At 36.6% G+C, this 18,098-nt stretch overlaps 1 protein-coding gene across 2 annotated transcripts in view; it reads left to right on the plus strand.

The window, feature by feature from the left end:
- Window positions 1-17,074, plus strand: part of LOC136874114 (WD repeat domain-containing protein 83) — an 81,504-nt gene extending 64,430 nt beyond the window's left edge. For both annotated transcript variants that reach the window (XM_067147668.2, XM_068227662.1), the window contains one exon: window positions 16,444-17,074. In XM_067147668.2, the coding sequence (XP_067003769.1) occupies window positions 16,444-16,708 (265 nt within the window). In that variant the 3' untranslated portion in view covers window positions 16,709-17,074. The remainder of the gene's footprint in view (window positions 1-16,443) is intronic.
- Window positions 17,075-18,098: the final 1,024 nt, after the last annotated feature.

Here is an 18,098-nt window from a genome sequence, read left to right on the forward strand (position 1 = left end):
CAGTAGTGAGTACAGGCATGAAGAAAATCAAGTGGCAAGAAAAAATTAAAGTGGCAACCTGGAACGTGAGAACAATGAGCCAAGGAGGAAAAATACATAATACGATTAAAGAAATGGATAGGATGGAGTTAGATATACTTGGTGTTTTAGTGAGATGCGATGGCCGAATACGGGAGATGTTTCCATAAATAAACATAGAGTGCTATATTCGGGTAGAGCTGATGGAACGCATGAACATGGAGTCGGTGTAATACTTTCAGCGGAAGTAGCAAGGTGTCTCAAAAGTTTCACACACGTATCAGCCAGAGTAATGATGTTACAGCAGAGTGCTAGGCCTATTGACATAAACATAATACAAGTGTATGCGCCTACAATGGACAAGGAAGATGAAGAGGTAGAAGAATTCTACGAAAGCATAAATGGGATTTTGAAAAACCTTAACAAACATGATCTGACAATTGTGATGGGAGATTTCAATGCGAAAGTGGGAGAAAGTAGGACATCAGACATTGTAGGACCGTTTGGACTAGGAGAGAGGAATTCCAGAGGGGATGATCTTGAAAGTTTTGCGATGTCAAATGATTTAGTGATCATGAACACTTGGTTTAAACTCCCACCTAGAAGACTATATACATGGAAGTCTCCAATGGACAAACCCGGGAAATGTGTGAGAAACCAGATTGATTTCATATTGGTAAATAAACGTTTCAGGAACAGTTGCACCGCAGTGAAAACCTACCCTGGTGCAGATGTCAACTCAGATCACACACCACTTGTTGGAGTTTTCAAAGTCAAAATGAAGAAAGTGAAGAGGAAGAACAGGCAAAACTACAATTTGAGGAAAATCAAAGACCCAATAATGAAAGAGAACATGCAAGTAGAACTTAACTTGAAGATTATCACAGAGGAAAACATCACCAGCAATAATGTCAAATTAGAATTCACTAAAGTACAAAACGCCGTTCAGCAAATAAAAGAGAAGTACATGAAACCAGAGGAGAAAAAGAGAAAGTCATGGATGACAGATGAAATACTGAACCTAATGGAGAAAAGAAGAGTCAATAAAGGAAAACCTGCAGAATACAGAAAGATAAATGCAGACATCAGAAGAAAGATCAGGGAGGCAAAAGAAAAAGAAAAAGTGGAGCAATGTGAGGAGATTGAGTTATATCAAAGTAGGTATGACAGCTTCAATGTACACAGGAAAGTAAGAGAAGTAACAGGGAAATACAGGAATGGCGCTGGTGGAAAGTTAATAGATGAAGCCGGAAACTTGATGGTGGATTTAGAAGACAAGAAAAAGATCTGGAAAAAATATATAGAAGATTTATTTTATGACACTAGATGTGCTTTTACACAAAATACAAATGCAATAAGTGGCACAGATATATTAGAAGAACAAGTTCAAACAGCCATCAATCAGATGAAGGACGGAAAGGCAGTGGGACCAGATAAAGTAGAAGCAGAGTTCTTAAAACTGATGGATGAACATCATGTAAAATGGTTGACCAAAATTTTCAATCAAATTTATGTATCCGGGAATATTCCATCGGAATGGCTCAAATCAAAACGCAAACCAATGTGGAGATTACCGCACAATAAGCTTGATGAGTCATCTCTTGAAAGTGTTCTTGAGAGTGATACACAGAAGAATATACAGACTGTGTGAAGATCAGATAGCCCCTAATCAATTTGGGTTTATTAAAGCAGTAGGTACGAGAGAAGCCTTGTTCAGTGTGCAGGTCCTCTTTCAGAGATGTAGAGATGTAAATAAGAATGTATTTGCTTGTTTAATAGACTACCAGAAAGCCTTTGACTGTGTAAAACATGAAAAATTGATGGATATTTTGAGAAATATTGGAATGGAGGAAAGAGATCAGCAAATCATCAAGACGCTGTACTGGAATCAAACAGCGGTGTTGCGTGTTGAAGGAGAACACACCGAAGCAGTCAAAATCCTGAGAGGAGTGAGGCAAGGATGTATCTTGTCACCTATACTATTTAATTTGTATTCAGAATACATATTTAGAGAAGCCTTGGAAGATATAGAAGAAGGAATTTTGATAAATGGAGTGAGATTAAACAACATCCGGTATGCTGATGATACAATTGTATTTGCTGATACTATCCAAGTGCTACAATCACTAATGGATAGAATTGTAAGAGTCAGCAGCCAATACGGGCTTGAAATAAACACCGCAAAGACAAAACTCATGGTTATAAGTAAGGAAAAAATTTCCGGAATAAACTTGGTTATAAATCAAAAGAGTATAGAAAGGGTAAAACAATATACATACCTTGGAACCATAATAAATGAAGACTGGGATTGCTCACAAGAAGTCAAGGTATGCATTGGAAAAGCAAGAAGTGTGTTCCAGAAAATGAGTAATGTGTTTAAAAGCCACAATCTAACTTTAGGGACTAAAATCAGACTTCTGCACTGTTATGTATTTTCTGTTCTTTTATATGGTGTAGAGACATGGACCTTAAATAAAAACACAGAGAAGAAGCTGGAGGCCTTTGAAACATGGCTTTATAGGCGGATCCTGAGAATATCTTGGACCCAGAGAATTACAAACGTGGAAGTAATGAGAAAGATGAACACAACACCTCAGTTGATCAAGATAGTGAAATGCCGAAAGCTGCAGTATCTGGGACATATAATGCGCAACACAGATAGATACAACCTACTCCAAAAAATACTCCAGGGGAAAATCAACAGCAAAAGAGGTCCTGGAAGAAGAAGAATATCTTGGCTTGACAATCTTAGAGGCTGGTGCAATATGTCATCAGTTGAACTGTTCCGCTCTGCCACAAACAAGACGAAAATAGCCATCATGATCGCCAACATCCGAAACGGATAGGCACCGAAAGAAGAAGAAGTTCATAATATTACAACATGAATTTGCAGGGACATGTCTCGCTTTATTTACAAGCATCTTCATTCTACACAATTGTCTCAAGGTTAAGACCTGTCGTAATTGGATTGTTTTTACAATATATTTTGCTTGAGTATATGTCCATGTTTGGTAATAATATAGGAAATATGTACACATTAAAAGTATAACAATATGAATTGCAATGTTGGATAGAAGTAATCCTTAAATTCTAAAATACATTGACGTCCAAAACATGCTTCACTAATCGAAACACCAAACTGCAGCAAGCCTCGTAAATTCTAGAAGCTAGTCTCCAACTGTTCTAAGATTTAAATTTAGAATATTACCGACACATGGAGTCAAATTATAGTTGTTTTTAAATAATTACATTGGAGATCGCAACTATTATTCAAATTCTCAACATCGGAAGTTACTGTGTTCCAGATTTCAACGGTTTTAGAAAAAATGACTCCTATATATTTTAACTTTCAGTTCTTATTCATGACTCAAATTTAAAGCCATATTACGGTTGTTTAAATCATCCACAGCTTTGTGCAAACAATTTTAGCCAAAATTTTTAAAATTGTAGTTACTATGTTTTGGACGTCAATGAATTTTAGAATTAAGGGTTACTCCAATTCAACATTGTAAATGTGAAAACAATTTTCAACCAAAAAAGAAATTTTAAATTGTAGTTACTATGTTTTGGACGACAATTGTGTAGGCTGAAGATGCTTGTAAATAAAGCGAAACATGTCCCTGCAAATTCATGTTGTAATATTATGAACTAGCAACATAAAACCAATTTGTATTGAATAGGTGGATTGAAATAGTTACTATACTGTAAGCATTTATAGCAAATTTCAATACGGGCCTAATCATGAGATTAGTTACGTGTAGTGTAATTCTACAGAGTGTCCGAGAAGTCCCCTTACCCCTAGTTTCATATTATTATTTTGTTATATTATGGCATGGACAGTTGAGTTTGTATAATTGGGGAATTCAGTAGTTCTTTTATTGGTATTGGTATCCCTGCTGCTAGCATTGTTGTCAGTCTCATTTCAGTTGTTAAGTCTTGGCGGACGTGAGCAGACACAGTTACACTGTTGAGGAGCGATTAGTGGCATGTGTGTAGGTGCACAAATGATCACACACGGGGTAAACAATAACAGTGATAATGAGTGCATTTAGAGATCGCTTTGGCAAACCCCCACCTCGTAAAGCTACTCTGCTTGATTGGGAGAAATGCGCGTTTGCTTCAGGCAGTGTCAAAGACAGGCCGCGTAGTGGACGTAAGAAGACGCAGGAAGAAACGTGTGCCGCCGTCGCTCAATCAATTGAGCAGTGTCCATTGAAATCCATTCGCAAAAGAGCAGCTGAAGTTCAAGTACCACGGTCAACAATGCATGTGAATGAATTATCTGACAATGTCATGGAGCAATGAGTTGCAGCCTGCCGTGCTTTGTTGGCACAATTCCCAACTGCCGTATCTCGTTCAAGAGTGTTGTTTTCTGATGAATGTGTGATATATCGCAGTTCACATAGGAGGAATGTGGTTTTCTGGTCTAAGGAAAACCCTCATTATGTGCAAGAGTTGAAAAGGAACCCACCTCATGTTATGGTATGGGCCGGGATATCATCACGTCACTTGTGCGGACCATAATTTTTGATGGGTATGTTAATGGAAAATCTTATTTGCATATGTTACAATCTTGGTTAATACCTCAGCTTCAAGACAAGGGAATCATGGGTTGTATGGTTACAGCAGGATGGGGCTCCAGCACATTTTGCTATTCAGGTGCGCGAGTTCCTTGATGAACAATTTCAAGGCCGCTGGATTGGCCGTGGCTCACCAACATCTCCAGCCCCGTTGAAATGGCCACCACAAAGCCCGGACCTTACCACGCCAGACAACTCATTATGGGGAATAATCAAGTCCCATGTGGCTCAATGTCGGTACACGACTAATGAAAGCATTGCGTCAAAGTGTGGAGGAAGCCTTTTGTTCCGTAACTCCTGAGATGCTCTGCAAGATATCAATGAGGACGTGGAGATGGATAGAACTCTATGTAAGGCATGATGGTGCACATACAGATTCCTTGGATTCATAGTTTTTATATGTAAGTACTCCACTATAATATGAAACATATGAAACTAGGGTAAATAATAGTAATAGTGATAATAATAATAGTAAAGATATCATTCAGATTTAAAATCAAATGTACCTACGTTGAGCCAAAATATTTCTTTACCAGCAGTGAAAAAATATCAAACATATTGAAGATGAAATGAAAGTTATGACATGATAGGTTCCATCCAATGAAGATTTTTTATTTGATGTAACTTTCCTTTATAGTAACACTTTTACACTCAATTACTTTTTAATGTTATTTTTGTTAACAGCATTAGATGTAGCTTGAAATTCTGAACATAAATAGATATTCACCTATTTCAACCAATAACTTTCAGATTTATATACAGATAATCAGCAAAAGTGATCATGAACATGAAGAAATATGTGAGTGAACTACAGGCAGAGATTCCTATGGCTTGGACTGAGTTCATACGTGCAGCATAGTAATACAGTGCGTATACCATGTTTATTAGTAAGAAAAATATGGAACGCTTATACAGGGTTTATTCAGTGTATAACTACACAAGTGTTAAACAACTGTATAAGACTTTGTATTTGTAAGGCTGTCTCAGTGTATAGCTATATAAACTGATACAGTGGAACCTCGATTCTCAGTTTTTGGAGGGACCACGGAAATAAAATGTACAACATGAGAAAGCGGAAAATCCGGGAATGGGTGAACCATCAACAATTTGGCTAAACATCACAAAAAAGAAATATGTATACTTAATAATCTTACAAACACTCCTAAACCAAACTACAGCCCCAATAGGCCTTCCGCCTACCAAGCGGTCGCTGCTCGGTCCGAAGGCCTGCAGATTACGAGGTGACGCGTGGTAAGTGTGACGAATTCTCTCGGCCGTTATTCCTGGCTCTCTAGACCGGGTCTCCATCTCACCATCACATAGTGCCTCAATTAAAGGTAATCGTAGAATGAGTGAACCTGGAATCAGCCTTCATATTCAGGTAAAAATGCCTGACTTGACCGGGAATCGAACCCGGGCCCTCCAGGTGAGAGGCAGGCAAGTTTGCCGGCTTTAAACATTAATTACCGGTACGCGACTTTAAAAACTCGAAACTTTACATTCAGTTTTACCGGGGAAAATTTATCAGTTTCCTCTGAAAACTTCTTTCAGTTCAACAACTTTGATCAATCAAACTGTTTGAAAAACCTAATAACACCAAGCCAAACAACAATCGACCCTAAGTAGTTTTTAATTCTCTAATCTAATAAAATAAAGCACATTGGATACCAAAGCACTCAACATGATGGTGAAATCCCTCTTTCTTTAAATTTTCCATTGTAATTTGGTCCCTGGTATACTGTTCATACGTTCGTAGTCAGTTTATGGAAATATTTTACCGCGTAAATTAGGCCAACATCGACTCTCATAGGTTATGTTAAACTCGAGAATATGGTTTTGAATGTAAGTATCGATTCAAGTTCTTGAATGTATTATATTCATTTCTGTCCGTCACTAATCACAATCAAATTGGAAAGAGAAAAAATATCATCAAAACTTCCAAATTTAAGGTTATTCGCGACCTTGGGAAAGCACGCTCGCTCTACAAGTCGGTACGAGTGCAAAATGATTTAAAAAATTTAAATGTAACTTGCAGAAATAAAACAACTGCAGTTATAATAACATTTTAGCACAAAAACGTGAAATTCCCGGTCGTACATTAGGACCAAAACAGTAATGGGCAATCCCAAAACCTCCCATGGATTTATGCAAGTAAGGTGCAACATCTGTTCTGGTCTCGATACCGGTAACATAGAGCTAATCGTATACGATAATACTGTATTAAAATACTAGATTTGTGTTACTTAAGAAGCAGCAGTTTCGATTCCTGCCTGAAAGCTCAGTGACTATACAGTGCCCTGAGGGAAGTGCCGAAAAATGTTCGGCGATACACTCGAAAAAAGTAAAAAAAAAAAAATAATAATAATAATAAAATAAACATCTAACCCTGGCCATAATGTAGACGTTTTACAAGTACGAACATTTGACGAAACTTGTTCCGTCTTCAAGTAGAGCTGTTGAAATGCACTCTCTGTCTCCTTCCAACTGTTGTGGACACTCTGCTTTATGATTTCGATTCTCTAAACAATACCACCTGAATGCGATGCTAAGATGGCCCCTTATGCAAGTTCACCGCTGATCGCTTTTCCTCAAATTACCGCAATGACGGTACGTTAACACCAAGATCCGTAAGTATGACCTAGCCGTCCTTTTGTGAGATACAGTTTCTTGAAAAACTCGTGATCGAGGATTTAGAGTTGATGGGGCTGAAATTTCTGGACGGTTGATACGGGAAATCGTTTCTTAGAGGAACGGATAATGCGGGGTTTTTACAACGTTATTAAATTAGGATGCTCATGGGACCACGTAATTTATTTATTTTTTATTTATTCACAAAGCACAAGATAAGCTACACTGAGCAAATTTCACTTGCACTGCCAACAGACTATTTAACCAACGTAAACTTCCATAATAAAATATAACAAACATAACAAAATATAACAAGATCAGGTACACAGCCTACTAATAACAACTGTCCAAATCGAAAACCATAAGAATGTCTATATTGATAGCCAAGTCGTCGTGGGTCAAGATGGCGGTATAATCCCTTCACATCAACTTATCTTTAAGAGGCTATTTACACACCTCTCGAATACACTTTTATTTGATGCTATATCGAGTTCTTGTCTCCTGTTAATATTGTTAAAGAGTGTCGGGAGGCAGATTAGGAAAGATCGTTGAAGTATTGAGTGCTGAGTGTGGGGAATGTGGAGAAGGTCTTTGGTTCTGGTGGAGCGGGAAGGAACACGGAGAGAGAAGAGTGAGACAAGATGTTCCGAGCGGTAATGCCCATTTAAGATCCCGTGGAGGAAACTCAGGTCAGCTACCTGTCGCCTGATGTGCAGCGGTGACATATTAATTGCCATTAATACCTGCTGCGTAGATAGATTTCTGAGCTCGGGGTTTCTGTTCCTTACAATTGCAGCAAAGAAGGACACTGCTCTGTCTAACTGCTTAGTATTGGAGGGTGAGGCTGTTGTCCAAATAGGAGAGCAGTAGTTTAAGAGAGGTTGAATGATCGTGAGGAAGAAGTGACGAAGAGCAATGGGGTCAGAAATTTCTGTGAAGCAATAGAGAATGCCTAGTAATTTCATAGCCTTGGTTGTATATGTTTCTATGTGGGTCTTAAATTGTAATTTTGTATCAAATATTACACCTAGGTCACGCTGTTGCGTAACTACGGTGATGGGCTTGTCGAGTAGGTAATATGATGTTGGTAGAGGAGATTTACGTAGTGTTATGGTCATGTGGCTGCATTTTGGTGGATTGGGGATAAGTTTCCAAGTACGGCACCAGTTCGAGAGGGCATTAAGTGAGGACTGTAGCAGAGCTGCATCTCCTGGATTCCTGATCTCCCTAAATATCTTGCAGTCGTCAGCAAAGAGTAGGGTATTGGCTGTTTCGTTGAGTTCGGACGGCAGATCGTCCATAAACAAAGAAAACAGCAAGGGGCCAAGAGTACTGCCTTGTGGGACACCGGACGTGACTGGTAACCATGAGGATGAAGTGCCTGATATTACCACTCTCTGCCAACGGTTATGTAGGAAGCAAGAAAGAAGGGTCAGAAGACTGCCATGTATATTAAATCGTTCGGAGAGTTTATGGAGCACAGAGTATGGTCTACAGAATCGAAAGCTTTCGAAATGTCTACGTAGCAGATATCCAGCTGCGATTTAGCTGCAATGGCGTGTGATGCAAAGCTATGCAGAGTGGCTAGGTTTGTTAGACAAGAGCCACCTGGTAGAAAACCATGCTGCTTGGTTGAGATATACGGCAACGTGAATGCGAGGAGACGCTGGTGTATAATTTTTTCAAAGATAAAGGATAGTGTGGGGAGAATAGAAATAGGTCGGTAAGATGAAACATTAAATTTGTTGCCTGATTTGAGAAGTGGAACAATATTTGCCTGTTTCCAGGTATTAGGAAAATAGCCCGCGGCAAAACATCTGTTAAATAATTTAGATAGAGGGACGCAAAGAGTACTGGCAGTATTTTTTAGGAAAAGAGGACCTATAGTGTCGGCACTGGTAGCTTTGTTGGTACGAAGAGTTTGAAGAAGGTCATGAACTTCACTTGGTGTGGTAGTTATGCTTGATAGGGTTCTGTTTAAGGCTGTACCAACGGATGGGAGCGGTTGGTTTTGTAAGGGAGGGGAGAAGTTGGAGAAGAAATACCTGTTGAACAGTTCATTGCGATCGGCCCCGTCTGCTGTTGTATCGTTGTGGTTCACGCTGACAGGAATCCGCTCCGTCCTTCTTCGTGTGTTGATGAGACTCCAGTAGCACTTGGGATTGCTGCAGACGTTTTCAGTGACAGTGTCTACATGTGTTTTGTAGTCTCTTCTGACCATAAACCTCGTGTGGCGGCGGATTTTAACGAAAGTATTGTGAGTGTGTGGGTTAGGGAAGTCTTTCCACAGGCGCCAAGCTCTCTTTTTATTAAATAGTATCAGTCTGGTCTCATGTGATATCCAGTGTTGATGTTTGCTGGTAGTAGCCCGTTGTGCAGGTACGAAGTCTTTAATTGCAGCTTGCAGCCAGTCGTACAGCAGGTCAAGAGCCGATTCGATGTCAGCTATTTCGAGCAGACTCCAGGGAAGGCATTCCAGGGCACGACACATTGCAGGCCAGTAGGCACATCGCCAGTTGTAGGTAGGGCGGTACGATGTCCTGCTGTGAGGCTTTGAGGAGGGGTGAGGAAGAAGGAATGTAGCATCGAGAGACTGGTGGTCGCACAGGAAAAGGTTTCTGCCTGGGGTTATTGTTTTAAGTTCTAATGAGGAGAGTATGAAGTCCAGGGTATTGGGTCCACGGGTTGGGTACATATTAAACTGTTTCAGTCCGAGGCCATTAATAAAACTGTCTATAAAGTATGTGTCACAGTTGTTAGCTGACAGTCCGGTAGTTGGAGTAGACCACTTTATAGACAGGTTAAAGTCGCCCATTAAAATTACTTCACCATGAGGAAGAGCTGCAATGACTGAGTCCAGGCACTGTTCAAGGTCACAGAACGGGCTGTTTGGTGGTCTGTAGTAACATCCCACAAGTACAGGGCGTCGAGGAAAGAGTAGCTCCACCCACACTAACTCACAGTTCCGTTCGAGATCTGTCCTTCGTTTACACGGTAACGCACTGTTCACTGCTAGCATCACTCCACCACCTAGAGTAGCGCGATCACGACGGAATATGCTGTAATTAACACTGAGTGGTAGTTCACTGTCACTAGCCCACGAGAGCCATGTTTCAGTAAGTCCGATCACGTCAACTTCTCTTAAGTCTGGCAGGGATAGTTCACAATCAGACAGCTTATTGTTTAGGCTTTGCACATTCTGACAATAGATATTTATGTCTGTTTTCATTTCACAAGTGGTGGGACCGGGGTTTAAGTGAACATCTCCAGCCAGTAGTAGGAGGCAAAGCACCCCCCTAATCGCTGAGCGACCAAGCCTAGGCTTGTTCGGCTCAGAGCTAGTAGGGAGGCGCCTATAAGTCTGGAAAATGGCGCATCCAGTCAGAGAGAACGCCGGAATGTAGTAGTTTCTCTCTGCTAGTAGCCATGCAAAAGGAGAACTCACTTTTTCACTTGCACGCACCGATTCCTTAACTCGAATAGACCCGTGCAGAGAACCGTAAAGCGCAACAATTCTGATTATTACCACACAAACAACACAAACTGCAGCAGCACTAAGCTTGCGCGTGTCTACTCTAGCTGCCATTTTCCGGGAATGTATAATCGAGGTTCTACTCTATACATCAATTTAAGTGCAGTCTTTCTCTGCAAGAGAACTTTTTAATGTCATGTGTAATGATTTCATGTTTTAATATCAATATTCAAGTAATTAACACACAAGAGGTCGCACCCGCGGCAATTTGCCGCACTTTTTAAATATTTGTTAATAATTTAATTGCTAGCCACTGTGGGGCTTAGGGCGCTCATTTCATCCCTCCCCTCTCTCTCTCCCGCCTGACGTTGATTATCGTCATTGTATTGCCTGCTGCGTTCCGGAGTAGTTTAAGTTTTCTTTCACTCTCGCATCTGCCGCGGCAAATTGCCTTCGAGCGACCCCTCGCGCAGTGAATTCTTACATGACTGCATTTTCAAGAAAGTTTCTTAAGTAAAGTTCATGAGGTTTGTGCTGGTTTTCAGTGAAGTGTGGTGCTGTAGTTTTATCTTGAAATGTGACCAAATCATTCATTGAAATGTACAAATGCAAACGTTGAGGTAATGCTCACGCGCGACCTCTCGCGTTCTTTAAAAACTCGCGTAATTTTACCAGATTTGCAAAAACATTTCATTAATTTTTTTATATTGAGAAAATATTGTTACTGGGTAATTATGTTAGTACTAGTTGAAAGGCAGTTAAACAGGGTACATATTTATATTTTTATCAGAGCATTCACTGCAAAAGGAAAATAGCAGCTCATTAGAATATCAAGCGTGAGCAATTTGCCTTTGCGCGACCTCTCGCGTTCTAAAACGGGTGTGACCTCTCGCGTGTTAAGTTTAAGTGTTTCTTAGAAATGAGAAATTTTACTTGTGATGTTTATTCACTGAAGAAGAGAATGTTAGCTCTCAAAACATGTTCGAAAATTTAATATTGAATTATTGAAGGACAGGGCAGACCTAACAAAAAACCCTTGTGTTATTCTGTGAGATTGTCAATACGGACCAATTTGTGAACCAATATGGTTAAATTTTTTGATACTGATTAGATAGGTCAATCACAGTACAGTTCATTTGACCTCCTTAATCGAAGATATCTGCTATATCTTGCTGCAATCCTACAAGTTGAGCTTTCCTTTAATCTCTGTTTTATTGCAGTTGGGGAGGGGGGGCAATAGACAAATTCCCTTGTTAGTGTACATGGAGCTTCACACATTACAATTAGTACAACAGCATAATGTTTAAATCATCTTAATTTTTTTTCTTTCCATTGTTTCTTAACATTTTATACTTTAATGACTTTATTCATCATTCCTCTTTCTCTTCTGTAACATATTTCCTAGAAATTTAATTTCTGTTGCTGCTTCTCTGTGATTTCTTTTCTTCCTTGCTACTGGCCAGGTCTTAGCCGTACTTGGCATTATAGGTATGTAGTATGCCTTGGACATTTTTTCTTTATCTTCATTTGGTACATCTACTTCTTAATAGATTCTGTATCCTACAATAGAAATCTGATCAGTCAGAAGTCATGCTCTTCAGTATCAACTCGTTAACAGTGAGAACATGAACATTTTCCACAGAGTTGAAGATAATTTCATAATATGAATGAAAAGTTAAGATATAGCTAAATGTATTAAAACATCAGTTACGTTAGGTGGAGCACGAACTGTAGGATGAACTAAGTAATCCAGCACCCCACAATCAACATTAGTACACAAAATATATGACTTATAGGTCGTTTGGTTATGTTTAGCTTACAGTTATTTAACTTGCTTTTCATTCCCAGCTCTGTGACAAGTTTACCATATGCATACTCATCTCTATAATTAATGCGAATATCACCACAGTCTCCCTATCATTATGTCAAGATGATGAGATTATACCCTAAATGACGGAAGTACTGTAAATAATAATGTAGTCATTTAGGGATCTATTTGAATAAACTCAGATATTATTTTTATGATAATTGCCAACTTTGTTATTTATTTATTTATTTATTTATTTATTTATTTATTTATTTATTTATTTATTTATTTATTTATTTATTTATTTATTTATTTATTTATTTATTTATTTATTTATTTATTTATTTATTTATTTATTTATTTATTTATTTATTTATTTATTTATTTATTTATTTATTTATTTATTTATTTATTTATTTATTTATTTATTTATTTATTTATTTATTTATTTATTTATTTATTTATTTATTTATTTATTTATTTATTTATTTATTTATTTATTTATTTATTTATTTATTTATTTATTTATTTATTTATTTATTTATTTATTTATTTATTTATTTATTTATTTATTTATTTATTTATTTATTTATTTATTTATTTATTTATTTATTTATTTATTTATTTATTTATTTATTTATTTATTTATTTATTTATTTATTTATTTATTTATTTATTTATTTATTTATTTATTTATTTATTTATTTATTTATTTATTTATTTATTTATTTATTTATTTATTTATTTATTTATTTATTTATTTATTTATTTATTTATTTATTTATTTATTTATTTATTTATTTATTTATTTATTTATTTATTTATTTATTTATTTATTTATTTATTTATTTATTTATTTATTTATTTATTTATTTATTTATTTATTTATTTATTTATTTATTTATTTATTTATTTATTTATTTATTTATTTATTTATTTATTTATTTATTTATTTATTTATTTATTTATTTATTTATTTATTTATTTATTTATTTATTTATTTATTTATTTATTTATTTATTTATTTATTTATTTATTTATTTATTTATTTATTTATTTATTTATTTATTTATTTATTTATTTATTTATTTATTTATTTATTTATTTATTTATTTATTTATTTATTTATTTATTTATTTATTTATTTATTTATTTATTTATTTATTTATTTATTTATTTATTTATTTATTTATTTGGAGATATGTAATTTTATCTTATAACCTTGATAATTAGATCAGTAATGTCGAAATGATTTTGAGATTTACTGATTACCTGTCACAAACATACCTGAAATGCCTATTACCTTCATGCTTAGGATGGAGGGAGTCCACGCACATTTATTTCAGGTAAATAGCCGTGGAAATTAATAGCCGTGGAAATTTCATTTTCAATACCAAGTATTTTCATCAGTGTTACCCCATGAAAGCACTGAGACGGGTTACATTATGTATACTCTACATGTGACTAATCCCCACCAATGAATAAACTCTGTACCCTTATTTTAGGAAAGGAATTTTCTTTTTATATTGAAAACCATGAATACTACAGTACGATAAAATATAAATAATTACGAAGCAACTTGTCCTATTGTTATGTTATTCTCTCTGCTACTGCTGATGTCATCAAACTATTTTTAGTGTAGTCCAATGGCATTTCAAAATATACTGGTGTCTGGTCATTACCAGTTTGCGAGTAAATACAAATTTCTCTGGCACAAACCGAAAGTAAATATCTGAGAAACCATAATCATCTTTTCCTTAATTGATTGGGAGATTTTGCATATCGCTAGTTTTCCTGCAAAACTGAATTTATTTCATTCAGCCATCCACGGCTAGCCTTTTAACCTGTAATTTTTAACTCTCTTGCTATTGCTATAACTTTCAGCAGACAGATTTCGCTCATGACCACACATCCGAACATCCCTTTTCAGTCACATATTTGCATACCTTGTTTTTGATTTCTGGAAACTTTGGTTTTTGACTACGAAATTTGTCTGTTGAAGACAAGCATTATTTTCCTTCTAATCATACATGCTACTCATATCTACATCATATTTTCTTCCTGCAGTGCAATTACCAATTTGCTCTGCCTCTTGAATAATGTGGAGCTTTTCTTTAGCTTGTAATGAGAAATCACACCAGCCATCCTCAACATGTGCTACTACTTAAACTGACGCCAAGCAAATGAAGAGATATGTACGCGAAACACTTCTCGATGTGGCAGGAACCGAGTTGCCAACAGAGTGGGTGGAAAAATACCAACTTCCAGAACTCTGTATGTCTGGAGTACTGTACCAACCATGATGCATATAATACCCGCATACTTGAACTCATACTACCCAATGGATGAGAATACTACTTATCTTGTCATTTGCTTTATGTGTGAGAGTGGATTATTCAAGCACATATAAATTTCAAGTGTTCTGTAACTCAGGGAACTTATATTCCCTTTGATATGTTTATGTACATTTGAGCTTAATAAAATAAGCTTATGATTGCATCCATAGAGAATCTCTGTTTAAAATTTTAAGACACCTTGGACTACACCCCAAATTAATAAACATGATAAAATTGACTCTCACCAATACCAAGTCAAAAGTGAAGTTTAGGGGTGAAACATCAGAGACATTTGAAATTAAAACTGGACTACGGCAGGGAGATGGGCTCTCACCACTATTATTTAACTGTGCTCTAGAAATGGTAATGAGGGAATGGTTTAGAAAATGTCCCCCCAAAATAAAGATTGGCCGAAAAATCAAAACAAATTGCCTGGGTTTTGCTGACGATTTAGCATTACTAGCAGTGGACATAAAAGAAGCAAAAACCCAGATATCAGAACTTCAAAACATTGCAAATAAAATTGGCCTCAAAATATCATTTGAAAAAACAGAAATTATGCCCCAAAAACCAACACAGCTAAAAGAAGTCACCATAAATGGTAATAAAATCAAAATAGTAACTCAGTTTAAATATCTTGGAGAAGTAATAACACATAACTTAAATGAAAAAATCTCAATCCAAGTAAGAACAAATAGATTAGCTAAAGCACAAAAATTAACATGGGATATCTACAAAAAGAAATGTCTATCAATAAATACAAAAATAAAACACTACAACACAGTTATAAAACCGGAAGCTACATATGCAGCAGAAACACTCTTTTACCTGAATAAACAATCAAAGACTGACAGACTTCAGAAAATTGAAAGGAGGATTGGAAGAACCTGTATCAACAAAAAATATCAGAAAGATGGACAGTGGCGGTTAATACCTAACAAAGTCGTGTACAAAGAGCTAGAACCCATTACAGATACTATGCGTAAGAGGAGACTGGGATTCTTTGGACATATCATGAGGATGCAGGACTCGAGACTTCTGAAACAACTAGTACAACACAATCTCGTCTCAAAAAATACCACAACAGGATGTAAATGGATCAGAGAAGTAAGAGAGGATCTGAAGGAAATAGGCCTTACAACAGAAGACACCAAAAATAAGATAAAATTGAATACAAAACTCAAGAATACAAACCTCCGCTTTACCCTTACACAAAACAAACCAACAACGCGCACATTTTCAACTGAGGAAAGGGCACGAAGATCGGAGCGTCTGAAGAAGTACTGGGAGGACCGCAAAGCCCGAACAATCCCTTCAAAGAGACCTGAACGACGGACTGACTAAAGTGATCCTATGTGGTCATAAAAGAAGAAGAAGAAGAAGAAGAAGAAGAAGAAAATAATTTTGTGTTATTTTTAAAATTTCATTTTCAGATTTGTTCACTATCAAATGTTTGTAATTTTCAGTTGATTAGTGTTTGATTTTTTCCATTGAGGGTTCAGCTCTACCTCTAAAGAGACCACCTCAGTCAAAGTGTTCACTCCTCTTGGAAGCTGAGTTGATTAAATACTGAAGAAGGTCTGTTTTGACTGTTTGTTTCAGGTATGTAGGACATAAAACAGGAGACTATCTCATTGAGAGCAGCACTGACAGTACAGATAAGCATGTCATTTCTGGCTCGACGGAGGGTGATGTATGGTGTTGGGACCTGGTGTCGGCAGCAGTGACAAAACGTCTCACTCATGCTCGAGGAGTAACAGTCAGTAGCCTTTCTGCTCATCCAAAAAAAAATGTCATTCTTTCTGCTGCTGCTGATGTCATCAAACTATGGGGAGATCCAACAACAATGGACAGTGATTCGGAATAGACTATAGGCTCTTTCACTACCAGTGTACAGAGCATAACAAAAACCACAGGATGAATATTTAAGAATTTGATCTGCAGTTATTCAGCCAAGCAGTATAAATACCATGATCTTAGTGCATGGTAATATCCAGTGCCACCCAAAAGGTAGGGGATGGAGGCCGATGACCTTAGATGTTAGGCCCCTTTAAACAACAAGCATCATCATCATCATCATCATCATCAACATAGGGGATGGGGAGGGCAAGGGGGACTCGTGTCAGGGGGCTTGTAAGTTTAAAGCTTGATCATTGGAAATCCAATTTAAAAAAATAAAATAATGCTGGGCAAAACAATTTGCGTACAGTATTTAAGGCTTATATTTCATAATATTCTGACGATGAGGAACGTACAAATTTGGAAAACACTGAAATGAAATAACAATAGTGAAGGGACAGGGAAGAGAAGTACCAGCCAGTGTCTGCCTGGAATGAAACAGTCCACTTTGTCAATACACTGTTTTATAACTCGTATGATTTTTTGCATTTTTCTGTGACAGTTTAAATTCCCAGATCACTGTTTTGGTTCAGCCAGTGTTGTCTTGAGCTTTTATCATTCTATTTCTTGGGAAAGGTAGTGTGTGACTTTGTGTCTGTCAAAGTGAGAAAGTTCAGGATGCCATCAATATTGAATAATTGGTATATAATAGGCTAGGGGTGGTGATTTTTTGCAATAGTAATATTATGTGAAGTGCTTAAAGGTCTTGTACTTTTGTATTTTCACTTTTTACAATATGTAAACTGTACATGTAAACCACCTTTTAAAGTGTTTTGAAAATGTGATAAAATGGAATATTTATTCAAAATGAAAAATAAATGCTAAACTGAAAATTTTTTTCAAATAAAACCTTGTATATGTTTTTAAACTTCTTCTGGAAGCTTGAACCGAGAAGTTTGTGCACTTTTGGACTGCCTGCAAATGTTGTTGGCTGTTTAACTCACATACCCAGAGTTTGCCCAAGGAATACTATAATGTAGCCATTGATGCTTTCACGGCCCATACTTATAGACATGATATAGGCTTTTGGGCTTATGCCGTGTCAAGAAAATAAGGTGAAATTCTTTACGTTTTGCAGAGAAGTTTACTCTGCGTCTTCAGAAGAAAATCTCGACTGTCTACGAGAAAGGCTTCTCAAACAATGAGGTTTGAATTTAGACATTATAATAGAAGTGGAAATGGTACATTCATTCGTCACCAGACGCGGTACAGCACTAGCGTTCGAAGCGGAAGCTGACGGAACCATCAGAATTAGTCTGAGAGGGTCACATAACATAACAGGTGTACGCACATGACATTGACATCAAAGAAAGGACAATAAGTTCCACCTTTTCAATACTATATATTGTGTGAAAGTT

Source organism: Anabrus simplex, chromosome 5, assembly GCF_040414725.1.
Source record: "Anabrus simplex isolate iqAnaSimp1 chromosome 5, ASM4041472v1, whole genome shotgun sequence".
NCBI classification, from domain to species: Eukaryota; Metazoa; Arthropoda; class Insecta; order Orthoptera; family Tettigoniidae; genus Anabrus; species Anabrus simplex.